Source organism: Camelus ferus, chromosome 3, assembly GCF_009834535.1.
Source record: "Camelus ferus isolate YT-003-E chromosome 3, BCGSAC_Cfer_1.0, whole genome shotgun sequence".
Taxonomy (NCBI): domain Eukaryota; kingdom Metazoa; phylum Chordata; class Mammalia; order Artiodactyla; family Camelidae; genus Camelus; species Camelus ferus.
Genome location: NC_045698.1, coordinates 103568880 through 103585179, shown reverse-complemented (window position 1 = coordinate 103585179; position 16300 = coordinate 103568880). Strand labels below are relative to the sequence as shown.

Genomic DNA, 16300 nt, shown 5'->3' with positions numbered 1-16300 from the left:
CCAGATCAGAGCCAGTGGGGGTGCTGGGCGTGCAGATGAGGCTTCATCCCTGCCGAGGTGTCTCTAGACCCCGGTGGCTTGGGTGGTTTGGGAGTATACCTTGTCCAGTGATGAACTTGGAGGTCTGGGATTCTGAGGAGGCCTCCTCTAGATTGTTAAGGACTAGGAACTAGACACACAGAGCCTTCATCTGATGGCAAGAATGATCTGTACTTAGAATAACAGTGTATTAAATCTTTCTGTTTGGAGGGTTTTATCATCTCTTTTGAAAAGGATGGCTATAAGCCTTTGAAAGGAGAAGAGATGTAAGATTGCTCACCAAGGATGCTTTGCACTGGAGTGTGTGATCATCCAGGCTGTACAAGTGATTATCTATCAGCGTCTTCTAGTAAAGTGGCCTGGTTTTCTTTTCTTCATCTACACAGTGTAATCCACCAAGTTCCCCTTTTCTCCTTGGCTCCCAGGAAACTGAAAACTAGATCTTACCCAAGCTTTCTGTTTTGAGAAGAGGGAAAGTATAACTGCTTTTGTCTCTTTTCTTACATACTTAGATTTTGCCATTTTTTACACTGTTACATATTTATGAATGTATGTATGTGTTTACCTTGGCACTATCTGGAACTGTTAAAAAATAATACGTATTTTAAAATTACCAACGTGACACATGCTCAATAAAGAACATCTGGAAACCACAGAAAAGTATACACACAAAAGAAAAAATGTCACGCATAATCCCAAACCCAGCTATAACCACTGTTACCATTTGGGTGAGGTTCTTCCATATTTATCCTGTGCCCATGCAAATACAAACACAGTTTCTAAAATATGGACTCATGATCATATTTTACTATGATCTTTCTATAATCCTTTCTGAAATTAGAAGAGATAAATAAGTAAGTAAATGTACTTACATTTCCTGGGAAAAAAAGGCATATTTCCAGAGCAGTAACTTCCATCTTAAGCCATGCGTTTAACCATTTTGCCTGGGTGATCACATCAGCTTGCCGATTCTGTAGCTTGCTGGGTGGCTTCTGTGCTCACCACCAGAGGTGACTCTTTGTAGTTCTGGGCCTTTGTGTTCATCCGGCTCTGAGCTCAGAAGCCCTAGACTGATGATTGTGTGTGTGTGTGTGTGTGTGTGTGTGTGTGTGTGTGTGTGTGTGTGTTTCAACAGGCCACGGGGAAGATGGATGAAAACCAGTTTGTGGCCGTGACAAGCACAAATGCTGCCAAGATCTTCAACCTGTATCCCCGCAAGGGAAGAATATCTGTGGGTTCTGATAGTGACCTGGTGATCTGGGATCCAGATGCTGTCAAGATTGTCTCTGCCAAGAACCACCAGTCGGTAAGACCTGAGCGGGCGGGCGTGGAGCCGAGTGGAGAATGTGGGCAGGGAACGTGGTCAGGAGAGATGTGTGTTGCTGGTGAACAACAGTCAAGCAAGATGGTGTTGAATAGTCAGGCAAGGATGTGTTGTGATAACGAACCATCCCAAATTCCCAGTGACTTAAAACCTCAGCAGTTCATTTCTCTTTCCCAAAGGGGTGAGCAGAGGAGAGGGGCCCATCACAGTCACTCAGGGACTGGGGCTGATAAAAGCATCATCTCTACACGGGCTTCTGTGACTACTGAGGCCAAGGTTTCAGGACGTGGCCAGTAGTGCACTGGCTCCGAAAGTCTCCCGAGACGTCACTTCCTCTCACACTGCCTTGGCCAGAGCCAGCCCTGTCACCATACCTGACTCCAGGGGGGCAGGAAGCACACGGATACCTCATGCCTAGAAAGGGAAAGAATGGGGGAAAATTGCTAAGCATTTCTGATGACCTCCCCATGAGGAGTTTTATGTGGAAGATGATAGTTAAAGTCCAGAAAGGGCTTAATAATACCTGTTAGTAAAAATAGTGTTTTTCAGACAGTTATGTTTCGGGCACTGTGCTTTTAATTCATTGAATCTTTGTAACAGCTTTCACCAGATAGACACAATTATTGTCCATTTTATAGATAAGGAAATGGAGATGCAGAGAGATGAAGTAGTTTATGCAGCCAGCAAGTGGTAAAGCTAGGATTCAAAGCCAGACAACTTGACTCCAAAGTGATGTCCTTAACCACTTTGCAGTAATGCCTTGCACTTACTGAATAAAAGAAGGAGGTTGGGAGAGAGCCCATTTGGGGTGGCAGTGACCTTTGCTTAAACATTGTGTCATATCCCACCATTTAGCTTTGAGCTAGTGAGGACTTGTGTCATGTGACCCATCCACCCAGTACAAGACGCAAATACACCATCCCTGAGAGTTATCCAGCTTCTCTTTGAACACCGCCAGTGACAAAAATTCACTTCCACGTGAGGACCTTACTAAAGACTGGCTGATTCCCTTGGCTAGGAAGTCCGCTCTTAGCGAGCGCCTGTCTCCTGGGCCTCGACCCACTGAAAGATCGCAGATGCTCTGCAAGCTTTTGCTCGGTTTACCTGGTGAATCAGTTCCCAGTGACGCTGAAGGCAGGATCCCAAGCACAGGGAACTGCCCTCCTCTTTCTCTCCCTACTACGCCATCACAGACGCTTTCCCCTTGCCTGTCTCTAGGCTGCAGAGTATAACATCTTTGAAGGGATGGAGCTGCGCGGGGCTCCGCTGGTGGTCATCTGCCAGGGCAAGATCATGCTGGAGGACGGCAACCTGCACGTGACCCAGGGGGCTGGCCGCTTCATCCCCTGCAGCCCGTTCTCGGACTATGTCTACAAGCGCATTAAAGCCCGGAGGAAGGTGAGGAGGAGGCGGCGCCCAGAGGTCGGGGGAGGGGCTTTGTGTCCTATCCTCCCAAAGAATTTCACAGCCGCCATCTCTCCCAGATGGATAATCACACGGATTTAATGGACTATATATAAAAAGGGGTTTCAAAACCCTTTTTGGCTAAAGAAGGATGTTTTTCAAATGATTTCCCCTCATTTTTAGAGTGCTTTTCTTTAAAATAATTGAACATTTTAATAATTCAAATAATGTCTGTATAGATTTTTTAAAAAACTACATTACTCTTTTAAGGCTTATAGTGAGAATTAGCACACCTGTCCCATCCCATGTCTGTCTGGTGTTGCTCCATCAGGGCAAATGTTTACAGCTCTTTTAGCTGATTCTGTGGTTCAGATGAAATCTTACTTATGTCCCTGATTTTACAGATAAGTAAGTAGCTGCACACACACAGGTGTATATGTATATGTACATGTCTACCTCCCTGCCTCCCTCCACATTACAGACAGAGTAGCTCTAGTTTGATAGAGGGGTAAGAACCAGTACTCTGTCTTTTCAGCTCCCTCTCCCGTCCCCACAACCAATCTCCAGGTCACCTTCCTGTAGGGAAGCCTTGGGGCTCCTCAGAGCAGGATTTGACCAGCCCTGGGACTGTGGAATTTGAGTCCTGGTCCTGACCTCTTCAGTTAGAGGAGATACAGTCATCCATGCACATGGGATGGAGGAGAGGGTGGGGAGAGGAGGAGGAAGGGGCTCACTTGGTAAGTCCCTGTGGGCCAGGCCAGAGGAAACAGCTCATGCCCACCTGTGTGCGTGGACCCACCCTAGTCCCCCTGCAGCGCGCTTTCCCTGGGAATTGGTCTCTGAGAGGGAGATTTTCACGCAGGAGGGTCCCTGGGGATTGCTCAGGCTCACCCCTTGTGGCAAAATGAAGGAGGCAAGACAGGGCAGAGGGAGAAGTTGGGCTGGGATGCAGTTGTAACGAAGGTCCCAGCTAGTCCTTAGCTGGCTGGTCCTTGAAAAGAGTCTGGGCTTTATCTTCACTCTTTCCTCCCAGACCCCAACCTCTACACTAGTCTTTGGATATGGGCTAACCCCCTGGCAGAGGGTAGGGTTTTGGGCCAGGCGGCTCTCTTCATCCCAAGGCAGTTCTTGGGTGGGACTCCATTGAGACTTTCCAACTGTCAGCCCTTTAGCAGCTGGGAGAAGGGGTCTTTAGATGGTGGTGATGGGGTTCGGGGTTGGAGACAGGAAGTGGGTGCACACTACACTGTCCCTTAGAGAGAGGCTCACAGGCACTCAATGCATAAGTGCCCCTCCTGACTCCCAGACCCCAGTGAGCCCACTAAGTGGTCGTCTAGCCTCTGTGTGGACCTTTGCAACATGGGAGGGCCTCCCCATCTCATGAAGCAGGTGCCCAGCCCTACCCATGAGAACCAACTTCTTTATTTTTGTCTCTTTTTGTTTTCAAGTCTGATGGAAAGTGAACAGATAATCCAATCAGTTATAAAAGCCAAAGTGGAGGATTCAAGAATGATGATGGCGATATAAGCATACATTGAAATAAGTTATTCAGAATTCTGAGACGCTAGATACTGTGGTGCACATAGCCCCAGCATGATGTGATCGTGGTTGTCCAGTGATTGAGCTCAGATCTTGGGAGTCCCTTATAATTCCAGATGTGGGGTTACAGAGGCAGTAGTTGAGTAGAAACCAGAGAACCCATATCCCCCAGAGTTCAGTGGGGGATAGCGGCCATGTCCATAACCCCCAGAGGAGAGCGAACTTCGTTCTACTGGTCTGCCTCTGAAGCCACTCAAGTCGCTCCCTTGTGCTCTGGGCACCTGCACAGCATGTGCTCAACCCCTCTCTGAGCAGCTGCATGTTCCCAAAGTCAGCAGTCCTTTAGTCTACATATCCCTGCGGCCTTCCGCTGTTCGTTCATGACAGTGCTCTCAGTCCCTGCACCATCCTTGACCCTGTGTGCATGATCATTTTAAAGGCAGGCCGTGTGGATTCAAATTCCACACTCCCGTTTTGGTCTAAGAGAAGAGAATGAAACTCAGACGTCCCATTTTTCAGCTCTTCATTTCCATTCATGTGGCTTAGCTTCTGGACCCCAAGAAATGCTGATGAAATACAGTTACTGGTCACGGTTGTGGGGGAGATACAGGTAGAGTCATCATCCCACCTGAATCATTAGCATCTGCAAAGCATCTGAGCTTTGCCTCTGTGCCTGTACCTGAGTCACTAAGAGGAGAAGGAAGGCTCAGTGGCCGACTTCCCTGGAGCCTTACAGTGAGCCGTCCTGTGCTGTCAGGCTCCTCTGGTGGTGTGTGCTCCTGGCCCCACCCCTGGTGGACGTTATGTACTGAACATACCACTTCCTTGGGTGATCTTGCAGCATTTGTGTAATAGCCTGTGAGCCCCTTTAGGGGAAGCACCCTATTCCGTGTGACCCTAAGCTCTGGTCACACCAGGCCTGGCACAGAGCATGCGCTTGGGTGATGTTGCTGGCAGGCTCCTCTGTCCCAGGGCAAGTGCACAGCCACAGCTGGAGCCGGTGGGTCAGACCCACTGACTGAGGACACTCGTTTTGAGGCTGCCAATTCCGATCTGTGCTGAGGAGCCCGAGGATGTAGCTCCCATGGGAGGGTATCCTTGCCGGCACTTAGAACCTCATCTCAGACTGCTACGCCTCCCACCCGCTATGCTCCAGCCACTCAGGTGGTTCTTCCATTTGGTTATGTTTAGTTGGTTGTGTTAATTTCCTCTGCTGGGAACGCTGCCATCCACGCCACTCCTCTGCATCCCTCAGCCTCTTCCCTCCCTCCACCCCGGCCCCTCAACAATCTCCCTTGATCCTTAAGGTAGAAGCTCATCTGTTTAGAGAAGCCTTTACCTGCCACCTCCATTATCACTCTATCAACACCACACTTCATTTATTTTATACCACTTCTTTCCTTAAAATACCTTTTTTCCAGTTTTATTGAGATATAACTGACATACAGCAGTGTGGAAGTTGGAGGTGTGCAGCATGATAATTTGACTTAACTTCATGGAATGATTACTGCATGAGTTCAGGGAACGTCTGTCATCTCACATAGATACATTAAGTAGAAAAAATATTTTCTTCCTTGTAATGAGAACTGAGGATTTACACGCTTAACAACTTTCATATGTAAGGCACAGGAGTGTTAATTATCTTTATCATGTTGTAACTTACGTCCCTAGGAAAAGGAACATGGTGGTTGTTTTCTGTTTCTCACCACACACACTTAATTCCGTGACACATCTGTGCTGCCTAGAGCAGACCCTTGACTGTGTAAGGAGTAAACAGCGCCGCCTTTCTCTGCGCAGATGGCGGACCTGCACGCGGTGCCCAGGGGCATGTATGACGGGCCGGTGTTCGACCTGACCACCACGCCCAAGGGGGGCACCCCCGCCGGCTCCACCCGGGGCTCTCCCACGCGGCCCACCCCGCCCGTGAGGAACCTCCATCAGTCGGGCTTTAGCCTGTCAGGTGAGTCGGACAAGCTGATGGTGACCCTTAGTGAGAAGGAGGGGACAAGGAAGGACGGTGAAGATCAGACGCTGCAGGCTGGTGGGGATCCCGGGAGATAACTGGGGCCACAAGCAGGAAGGTTTACTGAACCAAGGAGGAGCCCTGGTGAGAAAGTAAGCCAAGGTTCAGGTAGGTTAAAGATCAGGTTTAAATGCTGGTCAGTTCTGCTTAGAGATCAAACCAAACCTGGCGGAGGTGGGGTGGAGGTGGAGGGCGGGGTGGAGGTGGAGGGCGGGGTGGAGGTGGAGGGTGGAGGGCGGGGCGGGGCGGGGCAGGGCGGGGCTGGGCAGGATGGGATGGTGTCCCTATAAATCTAGCATGATTTTCTGCATTAGACTGAGAGCTGTGCAGTATGTTGTGTTTCCTTTGTTTGCCCAGGTTAATAGCTCAGGTTATTTTTATGCTCAAATTGCAATAGTTTCTTCTAACCTAGGGTTTTAATTATATTCTCCCCTTCCTTGTAATAATAATGCTAGCAGTATCTCCCATTGATGAACATTTACTGCGGGTTCACTATATCATTAATGTTGTCTTTAAGAACTATCTGATGTGAATAGAAAATATTCAGTTGCTTCACAACCAGTCATCTTAAAACGGGGGGGAAAAGTGTAGGTTTGCATTTCTATGATGAAAATTTCAAAGTGAGGGAAACCAGTTGACAAGAAGAGGAAGAGCTATGTAAAGGGGCAAAAACGGTGTTTGGGGGAGAGAAGAGAAGTAAGAAATGGGAGAAATAGGGAAGTGGGGAGGAAAAGACGTTATGGGGGACACAGTGGAGTGAGATAAAGGAAAAGTGCTAGAAGTTGAGGTGACATCAGAGATCACGTAAGCCAGTTGCCAGAAATTTTTCAGTGCTGTTGCCTTTTGTCATTGCTCCCTGGCTACCCTAAACTTTTTTTTTTTTTTGGCTCCTTTCTGAAAGGACATGAGCATATAGCAGTGTTTCCTTTTAGCTGTGGCCCCAGGATGATGGTCATCACTCCAATTTGTGAGACCCTGGGCAAGTTGCCAGACCTCCCACAGCCTCAGTCACCTGCTCTGCAAAATGGGGTAACACCAGTACCTCCCGCAAAGCAGGCTGATGAGGACTGAATGAGGTGATCTGAGAAGCACTTAAAACATTGCTCGTCACCGTGAATGTGAGCTGCTGTTTTTCATAGCGTTACTCTTTTTCTTACTATCATTGTGATGATGCCGAGAGTCCAGTGAAATCCAGCAAGAACCTGACTTTTACTGGCAAAGTGTTGTTTTCAGGAAGGTGGGTATGGAAAGTCTGGAATACTGGGCAGACTGGAATGGGAGTTTCTTGGGAGATGAGCAAGACACTTAATATCTCACACTCTTCAAATTAATCCAGTTTCTCTCTTGTCCACCCCACCCCCCTCCTTTTTTTTCTCCCAGGCACCCAAGTGGATGAGGGGGTCCGCTCGGCCAGCAAGCGCATCGTGGCGCCCCCCGGAGGCCGTTCTAACATCACATCCCTGAGTTAAGCGACCCCCCTCCCCAAAGAGAGGGGCAGAAGCAAGAAGAGATTCTTTTGAAGCCAAAATGGTACACCAATATTTAAGAAGGAAAGCGAATCCAAACAGTTTCGATCTAAAGAATCAACAAGCCTCAAGCCTTATGTTTCTCCAATGTTAAGCTCGCTTGCCTAGCTTTACGAATATTGCTTTGTTTTCTGTTTATGCATAGCCTTGATTTGTTTGCCGCCCCTCCTCCCATTTACAATGCATGCAATCAGACAGGCCACTAAGGTAAAAGAGTCTGCTATATAGTGTTGAGAGCGTGTGTAGTGCTGCATCTTACGACAAGGGGACCGACGAAGCTGGGACGTCAGGAAAATGAACAAAGGGGATGCCGGTCATTTGGGGTGCGCGGGTGGTGGGAGCCGAGAACCAGGCGGAGCTCGGAGGGGCTAGGGTAGGGTGTGTACGGGGGAGGCGGGTGGGTGAGCATAGGGGTCTCGTGTATTGTGTTGATGAAGTGCGTGTATTTCCGCGGAAGATGGCCCCTCTGGGCAGCCGTCACGCCATCACGGTCCCCCCGGGGTCTGCGGAGAAGACGGGAGACCCTCGGGTTCCAGAATTCATCACGTCCCCTCCTAGCAGGTTTTATTCCGTGGAACATTTTATTAAAACACCAAAACCCAATCGTTGCTTCCACCTGCTTGGTCTGCCGGTGGTGTTTGGTCGGGCCTCTTTTTCAGTGTTGCTTTCAAATACTTCTCTTTTCTTGGGCTGGGAAGGAAGAGGAGAGAGAGAAAGAACTTTCTCTTGCGCCTGCCCTCCCTGCCTCTTTGGTGCTCTTAAAAGGCAGCAGCTGGGAGCACAGCACGGGCCCAGGGGGAGGGGGAAGGGCAGCCGCGCTTAAATGACGCCTCCCACCAAACACGTGCTGGTGCTGGAGACCGCCCTCACCTCTCCCTGCAAACCGAGACAGGCAGGCGCACTTGGCGTCACCGAGTTGGGGCTGGAGCTGAGATGGGCTTCTCTGGCCAGTGGTGAGTGATTCTCTTGATTTCCCAAGACCCAGGCGCCTCCATGATGAAATAGGATTTGTTGTTCTTACTGTTGAAAATTTGTTTTCTTGCGTGTTCCCTAACTTTTATTACTAATAGGGAACCTCAGTTTATACGGGAGTCCAGCAGGGATGTGGGAAAGCCAGTCTGGAGCAGAGGGAGTACATTCTGTGGCCTTGGTTCTGTTTCTCAATTCTGAACATCTGTTTCCCCTTCCCTTAGCATATCCTTTGGGAGAACTTTTTGTTTCAGTCCCAGAATCTCCCCAAACCTCCAGGTGAGTGGAAGGGACGGGCAGCCTTCCCGACATGATGCGTAAAGGACTTCAGCTTAAAGCGTTAGCATCCATATTGTCTGTCAGGCCTGAATGTCCAATTCCCTGTACTACCACTTCCGAAAAGGCAGTTTTGGAGCAAGTTCTGTGAGCCTGGTGAGGATCTGTAGAGCCAGACGCCCATATGCAGGAAAAATATATTCAACCTGGGATCAGACTTCTGAGCTCAGGGGATCCGGCTGGTGGATCCTGTAACCCTGTGTACTAAGTACTTTCAAGAAAAAAACAGCTCTGAAACACCTTTCAAGTGCTGAGGAGAAGCTGCTACCTCTGCAGGTTTTAGTAAGTTGAGGATCAGAGAAAAGGGAACACGTAGCTAGAAAGGAATTTGGGAATAGCCAGAATTTCCCTAGGAAGCTAATTTCTGTTCTAATCATGAAAATGATGATTTCCCCTCATAAAAGGAGTCTTGGCTGTTTTTAAGGCTTTTTCATGGTGCCTTTATTTTAAAGGGAACTTAAGTGAAGGAGAGGATGTTACTCTTCATTTATAAATGAAAGATTTGGGGGCCTATGAATTACAGTTTTGCAGGCAGAGGGAGCTACTCAGATCCAAAGCACCTGTGTATATACCTCACTGGCTGGGCTGTGCTTCAGAATATGTTGCAGTACCAGCCACAACCACCAGAGGGAGGAAAAGGCACGTAAAGTACTCTTGTCCGAGCACCCATCATCGCGTGTCGTCTGCTGCTCTTACCCAGCCTCCGAGTCCAGCTCATCTTCCCATGACCTCTCTGCGCCATGAAAATAAATGGGCCGCGTTTCACGACCACATTGGTTGCCCTTGGGACTTCTGAATGGCACGTTCAGCCAGAACTTTATATTCTACATATTCTCCATGCTGTAGGGACAACCCCTACATGCCTTCATGATGGGCAACGTTACCCAGGAAGTCTCCCTTTCTTCACTTACTGTCAGGCACTTTCTAAGCATGGAAGTTCCTGAGAATTTCAAGAAAACTCCCCCTATTTTCTTGACTGTGATTTCTGGTTCCTTGTTACTTAAGTTAAAGTTTATATTCCAATGTGCCCTATTCTGTGAGACCCATCAGAGAGCCCTAGACAAAGGGTTTAGGAAGAGACCGTGGCGGCGAGTCACAGCCCTCTTGGAATTCCCTGGCATCTCACCCGGCGGTGGGGGGGCACGCATCTTCCGTCAGCCCCGAGCTTCCTTCTGCTGTCTCATCTCTTGGCCTGGCCCCACTCTGAATGCCCTGCCTTCCCCCTAAACCTTCTCACGTTGTTCCAACCCCAGCTGGCAGTCACCTGGGAGGGCCACCGTCTTGGGTAGCTGAGAAGGTAATAGTTGAACTGTTCCATCAGCCACCCCTCTTGAGATCTTTCTAAGTTTTCTAGAGATGGCGGGGTTGTAGTTATCCCCAAAATGGGTTTCCTCAAAGTCCAGTCAGCCTTTGGCCTTTTTCTTCATGATTCCACCCACAGAGTCATGCTCTGCTCCAAGGCCTCGATCCCAAGCCTGGACTTGGTTCACCCTGAGGAAGCCCTTCCCAACAGCTTCCTGCCACAAGCTTCCCAGGCCGTTCCCCTGGAGAACTCCAGCTCGAGTCCCCACGTCCACCTGGGCTGTCCCGGGCAGCCAGCATTCCTTGTAAGTTCCCTTCTTGGAGATGGTGTGTGGGTGTTCAGTCCTGTGTCTGGTGAATATGGACAGACGGTAATCTCCCCGTGATCTGTGGTAGCTGTGAGGTGGCTCTGAAGCGTGAAGAGCTCTTTGGTTTGAACCGTGAAAAAAAACCTGTGTCTTGAGTTTAGCTGAGATTAAGAAGAAAAAAAAATTCATCAAGTGACTGTTACTGTAAACCTGGTTATTAAAATAACTATGAAACTGCAGCTGTCGTCCTCAAGCCTCCTTCCGTGTGTGACGTGCCCTTCTTCCTAAACTGTGACAGTTGCACGACAGAACTGACAGGGTTAGTAAGAGGGGCGGCTCTGATGCAAACAGTTACGCTGAGAAAATCTGGGGACTTTCTGTCTTTTCAGTTCAGCTTGAGTTTTGGCCTCAGAGTTAGATGACCATTATTGAAACTGTGGGAAATAACTAGAATTATTTTTAATGAGTCGTCAAATTTAGTATTGATGTAAAAAATCATTGCCATTTGGGATAAATCTAGTTGAGTACAGAACAGATCCTGAAGTCTTTGTTTTTGGTCATCTCCTTAAAGTGCTTTCTGCTTCTTCCTAAAAGCCTGGACTTTGGGAAAATTCAAACTAAGCATGTTCCAAAGTATATTCTTTAGCAGACTGTTTCTAAGCAGTCTAATGAGTGTGGAAAAGGATGATTTACTATGTCTGCTCCTCTGAGAGATTTAAAGTACATTTTCTCAAGTTAAAGGATCTGTTTTGTAAGTCTTTCAATATTTGTCTAGCTCACAGTTATCAAGCTTTTTTTGACTACTGAACCGTTCTGTATCATCTTTTAAACTTTCCACTAGACCTGTTAAGACTAAACCCTTTTGGGGTTAACACTCCTGGATCCAGTTACAATTGATGTGGGACATTTTTCTTTGCAAATGTTAGACTCGTGTAGGCAAAGACAGTTTTTTGGAAAGGGTTTTTTAAAGTCTGGTGTTTTAAAGTCTGGTGTAACTGAGAACTTGAGGGATAGATTTGGGTAGACTTAAGCATAGCTGGATGGAGAACATTGTTTCTTTCCATCTCTGAGCCCTGCTTGCCTTTAGTAAGTGCCTCGCTCTTGGGAAAGCTCTTTCCAGGTAGGAGCAAAACTGGCCATCAGCATCTCCAGGCTTGCATTTTACCTACTTAGCAACTTCAGGGGGAGAGAGGCTCCCTCAGCAGTGCCAGCCAAGGAGGCTGATTCTGATTGGTCCAGCTTGGTCACATGCTCACCACTGTCCTAGTCGCTGTGGCCCTGGAGATGGGGCTAATTGGCCACACCTGGGCACATGCCCCACCCCTGAGCCACTGAACCACGTGGACTCTTAATGCAAATTAAGTCAATCTGATCCCAGCAGAAGAGGACGTGGATGGTGGGCAGGCAAAAAGAGCAGGTGGCCACGGCTCCAGTCGCAAGCCTGCAGAGCACGAGTGCTTTGCTCAGCAAAGTATCTGCATGTAGTTTGGGGCAGGCAGAGAAGGGGATCAGGGGTGGTCATTTCTGACAAATTGTTTTTCTGCGTGAACCCCCCTTGGTTTGGCAGCACAATGCTGTCAGTACAGGAGCACAGAAACCGCCTCAGATGCTGCTCTGAGCATATGAAGAATTATTTCAGTTTGACCCCAGTTTTGGTGATTAATAAGCTTTGGCCCGTGGTCTCCTTTTGTGACTCAAACTTAGAATGGACGAAACACCTCTCTGCTCGGGACCAGGGTGGCAGCCGAGCCCTGCTTAGGGTTAGCGTGGTGTTAAGGGCGTGGTCAGTGCTTGAAAAGAGCTCAGCCTGCAGGGCTCTCAAGGAGATGAAGCAGTTTTTAAGCTGGTGAATCTCACACGTTGACTTCCACACTTCTGCGGTCTGGAGGTATTCAGGGCTGAGTCACGGCAGCCGGTGGGGAGTGAGAACATGGAATAGGAACAACAAGGTCTGTCTGGTTTCAAAGAGCTTTTCGGATCAATGTTGCTACCATCAAGCTATCACTCGGGGAACACCAACCGTGAGCAGGAAATGGAATGACAGGGCCAGAGCAACCTGCAGAAACGAGATCACATCCTTAGGGCTGACATTCCTCAGAACGGAAAGAGGTCTAGAGGGCGCTGAGAACATGACAGGAAACTTAACGTGACCTGGACAACAAAACACTCAGCGTGCAGGACTTCAGAGCCCCCGAGACCCACAAGTACCTATCACCAGACTCAGCTGGCCTGCTGGCTGCTAAGCTATTGTGGGTCCAAGAGGCGGTGAGGTGGTTGGAAGTTCCCTTGATTCTCTCCTAAAGAAGTTGTTCTGGCTGCAAGAGTACAGAGCTGTCGTTACCCTCCTGTCCCAGGTTATGGGCCTTGGAATACCCACCTGCTGCTTGTGTGCGCGAAACAGGACAGGACCAAGACGTTGAGGGCTAGGAAAGCGGAGTGCTGCAAAACAGGTGCGTGGACTGCCGTGGCCTTCAGGTCACGGTGAGAGGGCAGATCCAGGATTCTGGGCTGTGCTTCCTTAGGTGTGAATACTAGAGGGGTCAGGATTTCAGTTTTCTTACGTTGTTTCAGCTGGACTGTGATGCATTGCGTTCTTGAACAGTTGACACCAGCTTGTCTCTTGTCTTCTTCACAGCAAGAAGTGGTGACTTTGGGAACCCATAACCCTACCCCTAGGGGACATGATTTTACACACACACACACACACAAAACGCTGACAAAGAAGGGTCAGTGGCTCACTGTGTACAGAAGACGCTTTAATACACGCAGGCGCAATGACAGCTCAGCAGAAGCACGTATTTCCCATCCAAGGGCTGCCCGTTCGCAACAGCACACATAACTGGAGTTTGGATTTTTCACATCACTGTTTTGTTTGTATGACACATTGAGATTGTAAGAAACAGGAATCACAGGCAGACAGAGTTTCTAGGGAACAGGGATTTGTGTCGACAGAATGCAAACACCAAAACAACTCAGCTGTGTTCTTCGTGCTTTTCATTCAGCTTTTGAAGCATTAAAGCCGTCGCATTACTGCATCAGCCAAAAGCAGCAACACTAGTCCCTGTGAGCTCTGTGACCCACTCTTTCTCCCCGTGTTAATTATTCATCCGTACAGTCTAGAAAAACCATGACGATAGTCTAGTTGTTTCTGTCCCATCAGAAGCAGCCTAACCACTCAGTAGTTAAATTACTCTAATTAATTGAGCAATGCTGTGTGCAGTTTGACATTGATTCCTGCCCCAGCAATGCCCTCGGCTAAAACCAGTGCTGCCATCTGGGCTGGAGGCCATTCGCAGAGTATTACCTTCCATGGAGTTTGGGTCATGGTCAGGGTCCCAGGGCCACCCCACCACCCATTTGCAGTCCCTGTGAATGCGCGGGGGTGGGCGGCCCCACTGCAGCGCCAGAGCATTTGAACCAGGAAGCTCCTGGTCTTCAAAACCTGCTCAGACTTTTCAGATGCTCCACACAGGTAAAGGAGGGAGCTGTTAGGAGAGAGAGTTTCCAGAAATACCAGACAAAAGGATGTAAGAACCACCCTGTTTTCTAAAATTCTTAGCCCCGAGCCTTGGTTGTCATAAGCCTTGGTGAGTTATGTTCCACCCAGCGGGGTAGTAAATTTTAGCCCAAGTTGCAGCATTAACCAAAGGATCTGATTTCGACAACTAGCAATCACAGTAAGGATTTAGGGATCCTTTTATTTTTTAGAAAAATTTTTGTCCTGCTGCCCAAAATGTCCAGTGGTGGGAGGTGCTTAGAATCAGCTGTTCTCCACCGACAGCTGTAATGATGCAGCTTTTCTAACTTGAAACAAACACATTGTGGGTCTGTGGTCTGATTAGGACTGGAAATCACTCTTCTCTCTGAGGCTGTGCTCTGTCAGTGCACCCATGGTTCCTGAAAACCCGTAAAGGTGCCTTAGACATAGAAGCAGGTCATTGGAAGTAGAAACTAGGGATTCAACCTACAGAGGCTGTATTGGGTTCCTATCCCATTATAAACTGGAGATGTGAAACAGAGCAGAGGATTAACTCCCATCCCAGTGGAGATCCTACCAATCCCACTGCACTTGGGTGTTTCCTAAAGTCTCTCCTTTGGGATGATACATACAAGGTCATAGCAAGAGGAGGAGCCAGATGTCTGTCTGGAGCGATGAGTCAACAGCACATCAGAGCTTGAATTGAAACAAATGAAAGACGGAAGTTGGTTAACACACAAGTGGCCACTGACACTCCTGGTTACCAGCCCGGAGCAGGATCTGGTCACCTCCTTATAGCTCTTCTCAACCCATCCCTCCACTTTGGGAAATTGAGTCAGAGTATATACTGTTTGGAGGAAAATCAGCACAGACAAATAATGCAAGAGAAATGTAGAGAAAAGGAATTAAACAACACAAGAGCTGGTGTTTACTTCTTAACAAAAATATGGTTACTCTTAAAGAGGCACTGTTTCACAGCTCTTCAAGGCCAGAAGCTCTGGGCCTATGAGTTGAGCGAGGAGAAAACCATAAATGCTGAGTTAAAGTTCCGCACTGGTTTTCTCCCCCTTTTTGGTTGCCCCACTGCAACCTCCCTTCTGGGAAAGTCCTTTGTAGCTGGCGGCCGCTTCTGTTACTTCTGCCCATTTCCACCTGGCTGGTTTCTCAACTGGGTGCCAGTCTGGTCTCCTGTGTTGCCAGCTGACTGCCATCTCGGTGAGGCCCGTCCTCTGCATAAGTAAGGATGAGGTGAGGTGATCTGAGTGGCCAAGAGTCAGCCCCTCCTTGTCCCCGTTCATTCTGGACCACTCAGCAGCACCTGCAGGTTGCCAAGAAGAGTTTCTCTGCAAAGATCTGGGCATCAGGGGAGTGGAGTGAACATGCCTCACTTGGGTGAATTAAACTTTGTGTTCAGCAAATACATAAATAAAACAGAAAGAAAAAGAGTGAATATCAAGCCGATTTTAAATAAGCAATCCTGCCCGCCACCCTCGTCGTAAGTGCAAGTCAGTACTGCTGCTCCCTTAGTCAGCCTCCATGACCTTGGACCTCTCAGAGGTGTGCGGAATCCGTGGTTCCAGGTATGGGTCCAGTCTCTGTAAGTGTGTACAATCTCTTCATCATTTTAGTTCACCTGGAGTCAGCCAAAAATGAGACCATACATTAAAGACATAACGAACCCCCCAAAATGACCCATTTCATTAGCCAAGGGTCTCGTGATACTGGGCTTCTTTCAGAAAAGATACTCACTCTATGTTATGTATAATTAAAAGGATTTTTCAAGGGTAAATTTTACTATGGTCCCAAATTCCCCTCATGCTCTAACTTAGACTGTAACTCCTGGGTAAGGTACACCCTCGGTGTACTACAGGGCGGCCATGCTTTCAGCGTGGTGATATTCTTTTCTGATCCTCTCCAGACACAGGTCTCTGACAGTCTTAAGGGGACAACTAGCTCTCAAGAAACATGCTTCTAGAAGAAGGCAAATGGTGTGCTAATAAATATTCCACAACTGGCTTGCTCAGAAGGGGAAAGAAAAAAGCCCTGATTGGT

The 16300-nt window shown here is 48.3% G+C and overlaps 1 protein-coding gene across 2 annotated transcripts in view; it reads left to right on the top strand.

Annotated features, from left to right (window-relative positions):
* Positions 1 to 11009, top strand: part of DPYSL3 (dihydropyrimidinase like 3) — a 106940-nt gene extending 95931 nt beyond the window's left edge. For both annotated transcript variants that reach the window (XM_006191587.3, XM_006191586.3), the window contains exons 11-14: positions 1175 to 1345; positions 2582 to 2761; positions 6104 to 6266; positions 7710 to 11009. In XM_006191587.3, coding sequence (XP_006191649.2) covers positions 1175 to 1345; positions 2582 to 2761; positions 6104 to 6266; positions 7710 to 7798 — 603 coding nt within the window. In that variant the 3' untranslated portion in view covers positions 7799 to 11009. The remainder of the gene's footprint in view (positions 1 to 1174; positions 1346 to 2581; positions 2762 to 6103; positions 6267 to 7709) is intronic.
* Positions 11010 to 16300: the final 5291 nt, after the last annotated feature.